The following is a 14,584-nucleotide window of genomic DNA, read 5'->3' as shown; positions in this document are numbered from 1 at the left end:
GTAATGCCAAACCGTATGGGAAGTCTTTGTTGGAAAAGGTTCCTAAATCCCAAGTGAGCAGAGAGATCTTTCATGTAGACTATTACGTTGGCCAGGCACATCTTTAACACTGATGAAACAAATAGAATGGGACTATTGGGATTGGACACAATAGAAAAACCATGCTAGTCATCACGAGTTTGCTTCTTTTGGCCAATCATATTTTCATAGATCTGGAAGATACTGCTTGGTGCAATCCAGGCAGGAGAAGAAAACGTCAAAGACATTTACCATAAAGGGTTGACAATTAAAAAAAGGGGTCATGGGAAAGGGACAGGAAAAGCAAATGTGATCCTAAGTTTCTCTGCTTGGTACAACCAACGTGTAAACCTATGAATAAAGAAACAAAATATGACTAACATCATGATTTTGTGTAAGGCATAACCATAGATCCAGAAAAATACTGAGTTAATATGGCAAGTTAATGAGAAACAGTAACTAAAATGCAAACCACGTACCAGGTAGAATATTTAGCATGTACAACGTGTTATTTATAAAGCGTTAACAATTTTAAAAAAGGGGTCATGGGAAAGGGACAAGAAAGGCAAATGTGATCCTAAGTTTCTCTGCTTAGAACAACCAACTTGGAAACATATGGAAAAAAAAAATCTGAATAACATCATGATTTTGTGTAAGGCATATGCCAAAAAACCATAGATTCAGCAAACCACTGAGTTAGTATGGCAAGTTAATGAGAAACTGTAACTAAAATGCAGACTACGTACCAGGTAGAATGTTCAGCGTGTACAGTGTGTTATTTATGAGTGAGCCATAAGCACAGATTTCAACACTATAGATGCCAGATATTGTGATGCTGAAGTTTGCAAAATAAGAACCTAGCTCCGCATCATAAACTTTGGCCGACAAAGATTCTGGATATGCAATTCCAAGCGGCAAAGGGTTCACTATAAAGCTCACTGCTTGAGTTGAGTAAGAAACACTATCACCTTGTAGATCTCGTGCAGTCACATACACTTTTACCTTATAACCCGCACTAATAGTAGAGGGTTCTATCACTGCTGTGCAGTACCTTGCTTGTACCCAGCCTGAGACAAATTGAGCAGAGAGCATGCTCACAATGAGGCAATCACGTTATCCATTATGTTAATACACAATACACACTACAAATCTATGAAAGGAAAAGGCAGCACATGGGTTAAAAACTCCCTGGCTATCTAATTGTGGGGGCAAATTCTATTCATTGCGATGCACTTAAGTATTTTAACATCGTGTTGAATAACTGTGTTCAAGAATAAACACTTTCCCAGAAGAACCCGTGCTAATGCTGAATACATTACGATTATGAAGGATAATAGTTTCATGCTCAGGATGTAGTTTGTGGAGCTATATGCACCATTTTGTACTGACTAGACAGGTACATACTCCAGCTCCCAGCATCGTACATATAATTTGCACATTGAAAGTGTTTGCCTTTGCTTTCAACAGATGTGCGCCACCCAGGATAAGTTGGCATAGTTATAGCCAAAATATTCAAATTGGGCACTTCACTACACATGTACCCACAAATTTACATCAGTTTGAGACAAAAGCATGAAGTGGTATCCTCCTCTACCTTGCATTTCTCTGCTCCACAAAGGAGATCAATAACAGGATTTGGAGCCTTGGGCACACCTCAAGTTGCTCTCAATTCATAATGGACCACTTTTATGGTTGAGGAGTATGGCTGCCTCTAGCGAGAGGGCTTTGACCAGACAGCGTTCACTGGATGCTGGATCCAGACAGAGCATTAGAGTTGTGGCACACTCAGAGGGACAGTGGTGCATCGCGACCCAAACCTAGCCACTTGCCTGTTAGATGGATGGAGATATTGGGCTTATCAGAGGAGGCCTCTTCAGAGATTACAATGGTATCCAAGAGAGCGGGTGTGGAGGAATCCACTTCTTGATAGGCCATGTGATGTGGCCTTCTTTGGATACACTATTAGGTTGGGGAGGAGGATCTAGATGAGCAGGATCAGAGTGCAACCAGCGGCCACCTCCTATTCGCAGAGAGAGGGCATCGCAGGCAAGTTCTTATCTAATTATTGGAGGAGGCTACATGACAGCTTTAGGCCTAGGAATATATCCCCCTTCCTCTGGCTTTTAGCTCACAGGCACTTAGCAGATGGCAATTGGCTTGGATACGGTAGGGACCTAGTGATGTGTACAAGATGCAGTGAGCCAGAGAAGACACATAGACTGCCTATGGGATTGCCCCGGAGCTCAGGAGATATGGAGGAGAGCCCTCACGATGATATTCCATGGCACAATAGAGACCATAGTGGTGACCTGGGGGCTGTGGCTTGGGTCACAGGTAGAGGCTCAGCATGTGACCATGAGGATGTTTAGGGGAGCCTTTCTTTCCTCATCATTGGACAGCATCTGAGCAGAATTCCCACTCCAAATTACTCACCGGCACAGTGGACCCAAGGACATTGTCACACACGGGAGCTGATTGCCAGTATCATAGCCTGGTACATTTGGACCACATGGTGCACCCATTACTTTGAAGAGAAGGAAATATGCTTTTCTATGGACTTGGAATTCAAGCGCCTTCCATTTAGAGCCACACATGGCCTATAATGGAGCATTATAGATCGTGAGATTGGCTTTTTACTCAGCCCATGCATTTTCCTCTATCATTTAGATGTGAAGTCCTACACAGGGCTCTGATTGCACGATTACCTTATGTTCATTTTTTGAGGTGCTCAATAGTTAAAAAAGAATTCTTTGAAAAACAAAAAAGTGTCCACCAACTCCATGCAAGAACTCTCGTGCTCCACCACCCATTCAATAACACATGTGGGGCTGTTGGTGATCTATGCCCCAAACAAACAGAGACACAAGAAATTTACAATGTAAAACAAGGCCGGGTTTTCTCGGAGTGGATCATTGGATACTACGTGCCAACTTAACATGGTGACTCATAGAGGATAGGAGAGGCAGGAGCATTAAGGCAATCAGGCAATTTCAAAATGGTCTCTGCCAAGAGTGAACTAGAACACCTGACTGTTACTAGATGTGCTAGATTTGGTTGTGTCAATACATCGTATTGTTGTATGCACGGATCAATGAAGTGAAGTTGTTGATGCAGGTTGAGAGAGATGAGAGATAGAGACACAATCTTTTGGTGGTACTAAAGAGTACCTCAATAATGTTTTAGATAGGTATATAAGTCATGTACATGTCGGCCCTTAAGGGCGGGCACAGGCATTGCATTGGGCATTGCCCTTTATCCCAACAACCTCCCCCCTAAAGGCAATAAGCTAAGTCTAAGTATGTACAAAGCTGAAAGAGGTTATACCTATCCAATACCCATCATCTGCCTGCAATGGGCAAACCGCTCTATTGAAAGACCCTTCGTGAGAAGGTCTACAGGGTTATCATCAGTGTGTACCTTGACTAGCTCAATGCTCTTGCTGTCAAGTACCTCCCTGATGAAATGATACTACACCTATATGTGTTTTGTCTTTGCATGAAAGAGAGGATTCCGTGCTAACATGATAGCACTTTGACTATCACAGTGGAGGACATGAACCTCAGTGATACCAAGCTCAGCAACCAAACGTGACAACCATAAGGCCTCTTTGCATGCCTCAGTGGAAGCCACATACTATGCCTCTGTAGTAGACAATGCAATACACTTCTGCAACCTGGATATCCACGAAATAGATCCCCCTGTGAAGGTAAACACTGGACTTCCTACAATCTGCATGTCCAACATAGTTTGCATCCATAAAGCCAATGACAGATGCCTTCTACTTACCAAAGAAGATGCACAAAGCCCTTGTGCCTCTGAGGTATCTCATAATACCTTTCACTGCTTCCCAATGCTTCTTGCCAGGGTTTGCCATGTACTTGCTAACCACTCCCATTGCAAAGGCAATGTCATGACGTGTAGCAACCATGGCATACATCAAACTACCAATAGTTGAAGCATATGGAATCTTGGCCATTTCAGCCTTCTCATCATCAGATGTAGGGCTATCCTCTGCACCGAGTTTCACATATGGAAGCAATGGAACTCTGATTGCTTTCCCCCCCTTCCATATTGAAACGCTGCAAAATCTTGGAGATATACTCCTACTGAGACAGATAGAGTAACCCCTTCGACCTATCTCTGAGTATTCACATCCCAAGAATGTGATTTGCATCACCAAGATCCTTCATGTCAAAGCTGCCATGTAGATTCTGCTTCAATGAATCCAAAGCATGAGTATCCCTGCCAGCAATCAGCATGTCATCAACATACACAACCAAGATAATCAGGCTGCCATGTGTTGCCTTCTTGGTGTACAAGCAGTGATCAACTTGACTCCTCTGATAGCCCTGAGACTGCATGAAAGTATCAAACTTATGATACCATTCCTCCAGTGCTTGTTTCAGCCCATATAAACTCTGTTTGAGTTTATAGACCATCTTCTCTTTGCCTTTAGCAACAAAACCCTCAGGCTGCTGCATATATATGTCCTCATGCAGATCACCATGTAAGAATGCAGTCTTTACATCCATCTGTATGAGCTCCATATCTTCAACTGCAACCAAACCCAAAATGATTCTTAGAGTAGTCATCTTGACTATAGGAGAGAAGATCTCATCAAAGTCAATTCCATGTTCCTGCTTGTATCCCTTTGCAACCAACCGTGCTTTGTACTTTTGGCGAAGAACTAGAAGTGACCTTCATCTTGTAAACCCACTTGCATGGAAAAGTTTTTTACCCTTTAGGCAGCTGCACCAAGTTCCAAGTACTATTCTTATCAAGTGATTCCATTTCCGACAACATGGCCTTAAACCACTTCTTGCTGTCCGGTCTAATCATTGCTTCCTTGAAGCATGACGGCTCACCACAGTCAATAACCATGACATAATCTGCAGCATATTGTGCACCATGAACAAACTTATCAGGTGGCCTTGATGGTCGGGTCGACCTACGGAGCAAAGGCTTAGCATTTGCAAGCTGTGGAACTTGCAATCCTGCATTTTCAGCTTGCTGTCCTGAAATTTCAGCATGGTGTCACTGGGCACAAACGGCTACCTAAAAGGTACATTCTCCATGAAAACAACCCTCCTGACTACCTCGGTCTTCTCAGACTGCTTATGCATGCAATCTTCATGGAAGATGATGTCATTGCTGCATACTATCTTTCTTTTTTCGGGATCCTAAAGTCTATACCCCATCTCACCCTCGTCACTGTATCCTAGGAATATGCATTTACAGAACTTTGGTTCCAATTTGCTGCGTTCTTCTTTTCATATGTGTACAAAAGCCTCGCAGCCAAACACTCGCAAATGAGCATAAGAAGGTGGCTTGCCCCGACTACTCTTCCTGAGGGACTCTCCCCCCCCAAAGACTTGTTCGGTGACCTATTGATCAAATGAACGGCTGTCATAACAGCTCTGCCCAAAAGCCATGGGGTAATACAACATGAGATAGCATCGTATGGACCTTATCCTGGATGGTTGGATTCATGCGCTCTGCAACTCCGTTTTGGGGTTGATTATGAGGGGCAGTGAGCTCCCTCTTTATACCTTTACTGTCACAAAATGCCTAAAAGGCTTTGGACACATACTCCTCACTGTTGTCAGAGCAAAGACACTTAAGTGTCTTATCAGTCTGGTTCTCAACCAGTGCCAAGAATTTCTAAAACTTGTTAAGCACTTCGTCCTTTCTACAAATAGAGTAAACCCATACCTTCCGAGTATCATGATGGACAAATGTGACAAAGTATTTCTTTCCCCCTAGAGAGAACCCTGGCATCTGACAGAAATCGGAATGTACTAACTCTAGAGGCAAAGATTTCAATGAAAGAGACTTTTTATGAGACGTCTGTGCATGCTTACCATAAACGCAATGATCACAGTGCTCAAAATTAGCATAACGAAGACAAGGCAAGTAACCCAAACGAGAAAGTACTTTCATTCTTGTCTGACTGATGTGTTCCAACCGTCCATGCCACAAGGAAACACTTGGCTGCTCGGTCACGGCAACAATATGGTCACGCACACTAGATACATGAAGTGGATATAAAGTATCACTCTTGCAACCTATTGCAATAACCCTAGATCCCTTACAAATCTTCCATTTCCCATCACCAAAGGTGGTATGAAAACCATCATTATCTAGTTGACTAGTACTAATCAAGCTCTTCTGGAGTTGAGGTACATGCCTCTAACATGCTGAAGAGTGAAGATAGATCCATGCTGAAACTACAGTTGCACATTGCCAATACTTGCAATGCCACATGCATAGTTGTCCCCAAGATAAACAACTCCATGTCTGCCCCCCGTGTAGTCGGAAAACCACTCGTGATGAGGGGTAACATGAAAAGAGGCACCTGAATCTAAAATCCAAGTGTGCATGTCATCATTTGTATCTGCAATCAAGGCATGTGCACTGAAACAAGAAGAGACAAAGAGGACATCATTCCCACTGTCGCTCTCATAGCTGACTACATTCACCTCTTCCATCTTTACACTGCTCTTCTTAGCAAGCTGACTCTCTTTCTTCTCTTCTTTGCTATCATCTGTCTTCTTGCCTTTCCCTTTCTCTTTCTTCCATCTATAGCAATCACGTTTGAAGTGACCCTTCTTGCCACAATGATGGCATTCAACATCCTTACAAGAGGATTTACTGCGTCCCTTGCTATCAGATTTCCCTTTCTACTGCGATCTGCCTCTAGTATGCAAAGCATTGGAAGACTTGCTAGACGCATTGTTCTACCGATTCTTTTCTTCCATGAGTAGAGCACTCTCTACATCCGAATACAATAACATGGCATTAGATTTGCTCATAGCAATCCTAAAAGTATCCCAACTCTCTAGCAAAGTGCATAGCAAGAACGTAGCTTTGAACTCCTCATCAATGTTGAACTTCAAGGCAACAAGCTGGTTGGAAATAGAATTAAACTCACTAAGGTGAGTAGACATTGCAGTGTCTTCTTTCATGTGCAAATCCATGAGTTTCTTCATCTAGTAGACTTCACTTGTAGCACTTTCTAGGCATACAATTCCTCTAGTCGCATCCAAATGGCATAGACAGTATCAAGCCCTTGTATGTTAAACAACAAACATCGGAAACTAAAAGCTCGATGGTCGAGCAAGCAAGCTCATTCAGCTCATCGCAGTCATCTTGATCTACATTAGTTGGTTTTATCCCCTTCTCTTTGATCAGCCTTGCCTGCTTCTTTCCCCATGGTGGCCCTCGCCTGGACCATAGGGGTGATAGACGTTCCAGGTGGTACTACCAATGCATCTATCAGCCATGCGGAGAGTCGAGACTCTGTGCACTAGTAGAAACGGGTCGCCTGTGCCAGGGGCCACTCGATCACATCCCTCGGAGCCCTCCACTGTGGAGGGGCTCAGAAGATAATGCTCAGGTAAGGGACCTCGGCACCAGCCCACCAGTTAATGTCCATCATGCAACTAGGCCATTGCTGTGCAAACAATGCTAGTCCTTCTCCCATCCACTGGGAGGTGTGGTCTGCCACCTGACTCTTCAACTCTTCCTCTATCTGTGTCGTTGTCCACTCCCCTGAGCGAGAGGGCTGAAGAAAAAAAGCATAGTTTGGTCCATCTGATGGTGCTAGAAGATGGACCTTGCCCCTCCTTGACTTACGAACCACGAAGATCCCCACCTCTAGAGGTAATGGGAACTCTCCGCGCTCCATAACTCTCAAGTAGGACCATGGGCCACTACGGAAGAACTCCTGTGGCAGTAGGTGAGCCTGTCTCGGGAAAGTGTGACGGGCGGCAAGGGTGGATGAGCTGGTGGCTGTATGGGAGGGGGGGGACTGCTGGTGCGAAGAGGATGTAGGCGTGTGTGGCTCATCACCTCCTATGGTCGGAGGGGGGGTGGGCGTGGGGGGGCTCTGCATCGCATAACATACTCTATGCCACTACCGAATAAGGGCTAGGGTCCCTCCCTAAGAGAGTTACCCCATAGAGCTGCCTATGAGGGGTCTCGTTCTTTTATTTTTCCATTTGAATAGGTTTCCACTTGTACCCATATTTTTTCTACTAGCTTTAGTTTTCACTAATAGAAAGACACCCTCATTGGAAAACAACATTGTTGCAATAGAGCAAGATGACACTACCCCCAATCTTTGCTTGCAGCTATCATGTTTTAGACAGCTAACTATAATTGATTTGCATCTTCTAATCAAACTTACTTCCAAAAGTTAGTAATACATAAAAGAAAGTACGGATCTGTTTGACCTGCACCAACATTAACTCGGAATGGACTCCCTGGAAGAGCCTCCTTCTTGTAATAGATATGTAAATCACATGGTCCTGCAAGTGATGGTTTATAAGCTGCTCGATATCCACCACCCACTGCTGAAGGCACAAAATTCTGTAAATCAATGATATCTGATCCAAATGCAGTCATAGTAAGCCAACTTGTATTCCCAATATCCACAGTGTTATTGTGTGAGTCTTTCATAAGGACCAGAATCTCATTCCAGAAGTTGACAGATGCTAATGGGGACAATCCTTCTCCATTTATGACTGTGTTGTTAACGGACACATTTCCTGTTACATTTTAAAACGTTTAAACATGATAAATATGGAGGCAAATAGATTTTAATACAGAAATGCAATCAGTAGGTGATTAGTGTTTTACCTGCAATATATGAGAAGGGGAAGGGGGATCCTGCAATGTCATATGACGACTTACTGACATATAATCTAAAGTTTCCAACTTGGTTCATTGAAAATGTAATCAGCTTATATTCAGTCCTGTTTGTAAATAATGGTCTGATGACAAGATTCGAAACAGGAACTAGAAGATGAACATCAGCTAGATAGATATGAGCTGTGAAATAAACGGCCTCATAAACAGCATTTCCATAAATGTCACTTTGTCTGATAATGAATGCAGCAAGGCTACCAACTGGAAATTCATTTATTCCTTTCTCCCATTCCCCAGTACAATGTCTTATTGATATTGGACCTACAAACTGCAAAATGTTAAACATCTTAAATAACTTAATTGCTTGCAATCAAAGTCATGCAAAAGGGGAAAATGAGCATGTGCTTTGACAAAAAAAGTGATGATGATGATGACAATGACAATGATAACAGCAATAATGATGATGATGATGGTTATACCAATACCATGATGGAAAAAAATGCTTCAGATCCTAATTTTCAGGACTTCAGGAAAACTCACACTCTAATATGTAAAAAATGTGTCCTTTAGCAGGCCTGACATTGCCGCATTTAGTGCACAATTGCAAATGCATATGCCATATGCACATTCTTGTACACACTATTTTCCTTTTGGTCGGCTGCACCAGAGTGGGATATTTTGCCTTAGCAAAAACCCAGTCAAAGGGACACAATGATGGGATAACCACAACTCTCCCAATATCTGACAGGAGGGTCTATATTTTCCTGGCTACAGGGCAGGAAATAAATCTGTGGCACAAGGATTCCACAGAGATGTGCCAAAAAAAGAAATTGACACTCAACATTTGGCATTTTGAAAGAGCCCAGGCAAGGGGAAGTCCACCAATGAGCACTCTTCAAAGAAAGACCTTGCATTTGAATGGGGTCTTGTTCAACCAGCCTTCCTTCAAACTAATTTTCCATGGAGTCTTAGATTTATGCAGTCCCCAAATGGAATTGGCTTTGGTGACCAGCCAATAATGATCCTTAATCATGAGGCGATACACTTGGTTAGGAAGCCATTTCAAAGCTGAGTCAGCTCGCAAGATCCCAATCCCGCCAAGCACAATCAGAATCAAGTGCAAGGGCTGCGTAGGCTGCAACAGCCTCTCAATTTAGCCCCGTGAGTCACACTATCCAATGAGGGATCCAAAAAAGCCTTTGGGCTGTGCAAAAAGATATCAGCACCCTACGGCTTACTAGAGTGACATTAGCAACGGAAGGCGAAACCAAACATGCGATACAATTAAATTTTGGCAGGGGTCCTCTTGTTTCCCATCCCAAGAGAGCAGCCTCAACATTGCCAACGGTTCCATTTGAAAGGAGTTAGCCACCAAGCCATCTTTGTTGGGTTTGACTCACACCTACGCTCACACAGGACAGTCGGTGATCTGCAGTAGGACACGGGGGTCCTTTTACTCTCTGTAAGAGAGGTTTTCTCCCCCCAATTACATTATTCTCTATTTGTGTGTTTATGTTACACAGTTCGGTCACTTACCACACTTTTGGGTATGAACGCACCTTAAGGCACTTGCACAACCCTAAGGTCTAAGAGTTGTACTTTTGTACTTTCACTTACAGACTTTGAATCCAATCATGTGGAGAACTGTGTCTACACTCTGACTCTCTCTACTGTTCACTCTGTGTACTGAGCTTTGAGCTGCCATCTCCATCTTAAACATTTGATATCAGAGCTCAAGGTTGGTCAGGCTTACACAGTCCAGCTCCTTGTCAGCTCTCCACCAGCTAGAGCACCAGCCGCCAGCTGTGGTGCCGCCACTTAGACCTGTCCAGCAGTGCCGTAGCTGCCTCCCACCCGTCCTGCAATGCCAATGCCGTCAGCCTGTTTGGGCCACCGCCTGCTCTACAGCGTAGCAGGCTGCGCCGCCTGCAATGATAGCCTATCCTGCGCCATCCTGTAGTGCCACTGCCACCTCCCTATCCAGCAGTCGCTGCCCCCTACTCTGCCTGTGCCGCCTGTGCACAACAAGCTCCACCACCAACTCCAGTGCCGGTTTTAGCTGCTCCTCCAGGTCACCGCCACCAGTCAGGGCAGTTTTGGCATCCACCCAGCTCATCTTCAGCTTGTCTCGGATGTGACAGGTATATTTTATCATTTTATTCAAAAAATCAAAGCTACAACAAGGGGCTTTTGCAAGAACTGTGCATTTTTGCTCCAGAAAGTGCTTTGGGCACAAATTCCAAAAATTTCTTGGAATTCGAGACAGAAAATTTGGGGCTTTTACGTGATTGGCAGACATTGGCACATGTACTAAAGATTCAGTCTGAAATTGACTGAAATTTTGCACATTGGATAGTTGAATTTTGGGGGCTTTTGCATTTTTTCTGCTGCTTAGCACTGTTTATGCATTGAACAGCATGCTATTTGCTGAAATCTGTGCAAATTTCAGCACATTGGGATAGTAGTGATGAAGTCTAACACAATTTTGTTAATTACAGCTTGGTGTTTGCTGTAATTTCTGGAAATTTGCAGATTTCCAAGTTAATCCAGCTTTGGTTATTGCTCTTGTGCCTTTTGGAAGAGTGACATTTATCGTGGCCAATCAAGAACAAAGTGATGTATTCACTTATGTATCTAAAAAGGATAGATTGGATGGCAATAACTATTCTTTGTGGTCCTTCATGATGAAGAATATGCTTGTTGCTAAAAATCTTTTGGAGTATGTTAGTGGTGAAGAAGTCCATCCTAGAGTTGTGACTCCTGCAACTCCCCAAGTAGGACGTGGTCGGCAGCTAGCTCTAGCTCAGCCACTACCCCAAATAACAACTGCACAGAAGGCTTGGGACACTCACGATGCCCAAGCATTGTCACTTATTGCATTGGAAATTTAGCGGTCCATAATCCCATAGATACGGTCTTCTTTTTTTTTCCGTAAAAGGTAATTATATTAATTACGAAAAAAATACAAGATTACAGGATTACAAGATACATGATGACACAAAGCCAACATGTGAAGAGGTTTTCTCTTTCTCTCTCTCTCTCTTTTTTCTGATTACAAGATACACGAGGGCCCTAGGCCAACGTGTGGGGAAGCCCCGTAGTAATGCACTGAAAAGGATACACCAATCATGGCAACGACCCAGCGGCAATTGCCATATGCCACGGATGCAAGTCCTCCCGAGGGAGCAAGTCGGAGTGTCGGATGATATCTAGCTGCCAATGCAAGAGCCCTTTAAGCCTGGCAATATGTCGGGGTACATTAGAGGCCGAATCAAAGAGAAAAGCATTGCGTGTGGTCCAAATGTGCCAGCATCCCCAATATCTGAAAAAGTGAAATAAGATCTTCTCATGCAACTGTGGCGGTGCGGGATACTTCGGGCGCACAAAAACCCAGTCGAAAGGAGTTAGCGAGGGCCCCACCACCGCGCACCAAATGTGCGACAAGAGCGACCAGATATTCTTGGCGAGCGGGCAAGAGAGAAAACGATGTCGGGCCGATTCCGCGGTGTGGTACAGAAGAAACAATTGCCATTCGAGATGCGACGCTTGGCAAGGGCCGAGGCCAGAGGAAGTCCACCAATCATTACCCGCCAAAGAAAAACCTTGCATTTGAAAGGTGTCTTATTTAGCCAGCCCTCCATCAGCGTTTTCTGCCACCATGACAGCGATTTCCGCAGTCCCCAAACAGTATTAGCTTTCTCTCCCAGCCATTGGTGATCTTGAACAAGAAGATGATACACCTGATTGGTAGAGGCCTTTTCCAGACTCAGGCGGCCTGCAAGGTCCCAGTCCTGCCAAGGGCGATCCACAGTCAAGGCCGGAAAGGGTTGCCGACCCTGAAGCTCCGACGAGAGCTGCTCCCATAAAGCACGGTATCCACGCGGGATCTTGAAGAGTCGCCGAGTAGTCCGAAATGATAGGAGGACATTGCGAGTGGTAAGGGTGGCATCCGCAACCGACGTCACACCTAAACGGGCCATGCGATTAAATCTTGGTCTGAGTTGATGTTTATCTTCCCATGAAAGGAGTCGCGATACTGCCAACAATTCCAGCTGAAAGGAGTTAGTCTGCAAGCGGTCCCCTACTGGGTGCCAACGGGCCTTTTGGAGTACCGCTTTCCAAGAGCCGACCAAGTGCAGTAACAAAGAGGAAGAGGGACAGGAAATACGAGAGTCGGCATTAAGGACATGCCACCAAGAGGCCCGAAGCCGTGTGTTGCCATGGCGGAGCCCGCTGTCCTCAAGAAAATAACGGGCTATGATGGTCCATGGGTGATGGTCCACACACATGGCACGGAAAAGGGACCAACGGAGAGCTAACATATGAGTGTGTGCATCCAAAATAGCTCCTCCACCCATGCGCTTAGGGGTACATGCGTGTGACCAGGAAATCCAGGAAATGCCGGCCTGCAGTGAGTCCTTCTTCCACAGCATGAAACAAATGGGATGAGTGAGGGCCTTCAAAGTAGTAGGCGTCCATGGCAACAAAGACAGGAAATATGTTAGCATTGGAAGCATGATTGTCTGGGCCACTTTGAGGCGGACATGGAATGGCCACGCTTGCGACTTCCAATACATAAACTTCGCGGCCAGTTTGTGTGAAATCCACTCCAGTAGGTCTTTTGGCCGTACATCCACCCCCAACGGGTATCCAAGGTGCCTGACAATGGAGCCACGGGAAACCACCTGGCCTTGCCAGCCTAAGGACTGTAGATCAGGCTCCGTACAACTGAGAATGGCTGACTTAAGGGCATTGATGCGAAGCCCAAAGGCCTGACCAAAGAGTGTCCAAACATCTAATGCCCTACGAATGTTGTCCCTGTCCGCCTGCAAAATCATAAAGGTGTCATCAGCCAAAGATTGGCTAACGAAATGCTGACCCAACGGAAGAGACAGGCCGGCCAGCTGAGCAGATGCTGCCATGGAGGATAACATTGAAAGGACCGGGTGAGTGGCCAGGGCGAAGAAGAGAGGGCTCAGAGGACAACCCTGTCTGACCGAACGTGCAAGGGCAAATGGCTCTGTAACTCCACCATTAAGCATAACTCTGGAAGAAGCCTCAGCGCTAATGGTGTAGATCAATCGGGACATGCGGGTACCAAAGCCCATAGCCGACATGAGGTCTGCAATGAACGACCAGTCCACATAATCAAACGCCTTTTCCAGGTCCAATTGGATCAATACCACTTCCTGACCAGAGTGCCGCGCATAGTCAATAGCCATTTGCACATTTAAGATATTATGCAGAATGTTGCGGCCCTTAATGAAACCATATTGGAGAGGATGCACAATAGCTGGAAGGTGCTTGTGAAGTCGATTCGCCAGCACTTTGGAGTAGATTTTATACATGGAGCCCATCAAAGAGATTGGTCTCCAATGTTGCAACTTTGACGGCGAAGGGACCTTTGGAATTAGCTTGATAAGGCCTTCTTTCCATGAGGAGGGCATGACCCCCGTTTCCCATACTTGCTGAAACATGGCCACCAATGGCTTCACCAACTGCGTGGCCGAGGTCTGAAAGAATTCATTAGTGAGACCATCCCAGCCAGGACTTTTATCATTCAACAAGCGCAACAAAACGTCCATAACCTCGTCCTTGCAAATATCCATCTCCAAAGCGGCTTGCATATCAACTGGAACCTGCTCGCGGACCAGATGATAGAAGACCGCGCGGGCATGCGTAACCTGGCTAGAGGGCGAGGAAGATGAACCAAGAAGTTCCATAAAATAGTTTCTGCACATAGTGACAATGGTCTGCGGATCCGTGACCATGCGACCTTCCGAATCCTGGAGTCTGGTCATATTTTCGCGGGCCGGAGAAGCATGCAAGGCGCGAAAGAACTTATGAGACTGGCAGGCGCTATCTTGCATTGTGTCCGTCAAGTTGTGCAGCTTAGCCTGTTGATAAGACTTCAACT

General features: G+C 45.0%; 1 protein-coding gene across 3 annotated transcripts in view; it reads right to left on the bottom strand.

Moving 5' to 3' along the window:
* The window catches only part of LOC148040593 (uncharacterized), a 180,756-nt gene that overhangs the window by 81,765 nt on the left and 84,407 nt on the right, over window positions 1-14,584 (bottom strand). For all 3 annotated transcript variants that reach the window (XM_087701152.1, XM_087701160.1, XM_087701168.1), the window contains 3 exons: window positions 8,659-8,988; window positions 8,253-8,567; window positions 765-1,085 (listed from right to left, as the gene is read on the bottom strand). In XM_087701152.1, the coding sequence (XP_087557278.1) occupies window positions 765-1,085; window positions 8,253-8,567; window positions 8,659-8,988 (966 nt within the window). The remainder of the gene's footprint in view (window positions 1-764; window positions 1,086-8,252; window positions 8,568-8,658; window positions 8,989-14,584) is intronic.

The sequence above is a fragment of the Lygodium microphyllum genome, chromosome 2 (genome assembly GCF_053477565.2).
Source record: "Lygodium microphyllum isolate KBCC chromosome 2, Lygodium_microphyllum_v1.1.10, whole genome shotgun sequence".
NCBI lineage: Eukaryota > Viridiplantae > Streptophyta > Polypodiopsida > Schizaeales > Lygodiaceae > Lygodium > Lygodium microphyllum.
Note: the sequence above shows the minus strand (reverse complement) of the source record. Positions and strands in the feature narration are given on the sequence as shown.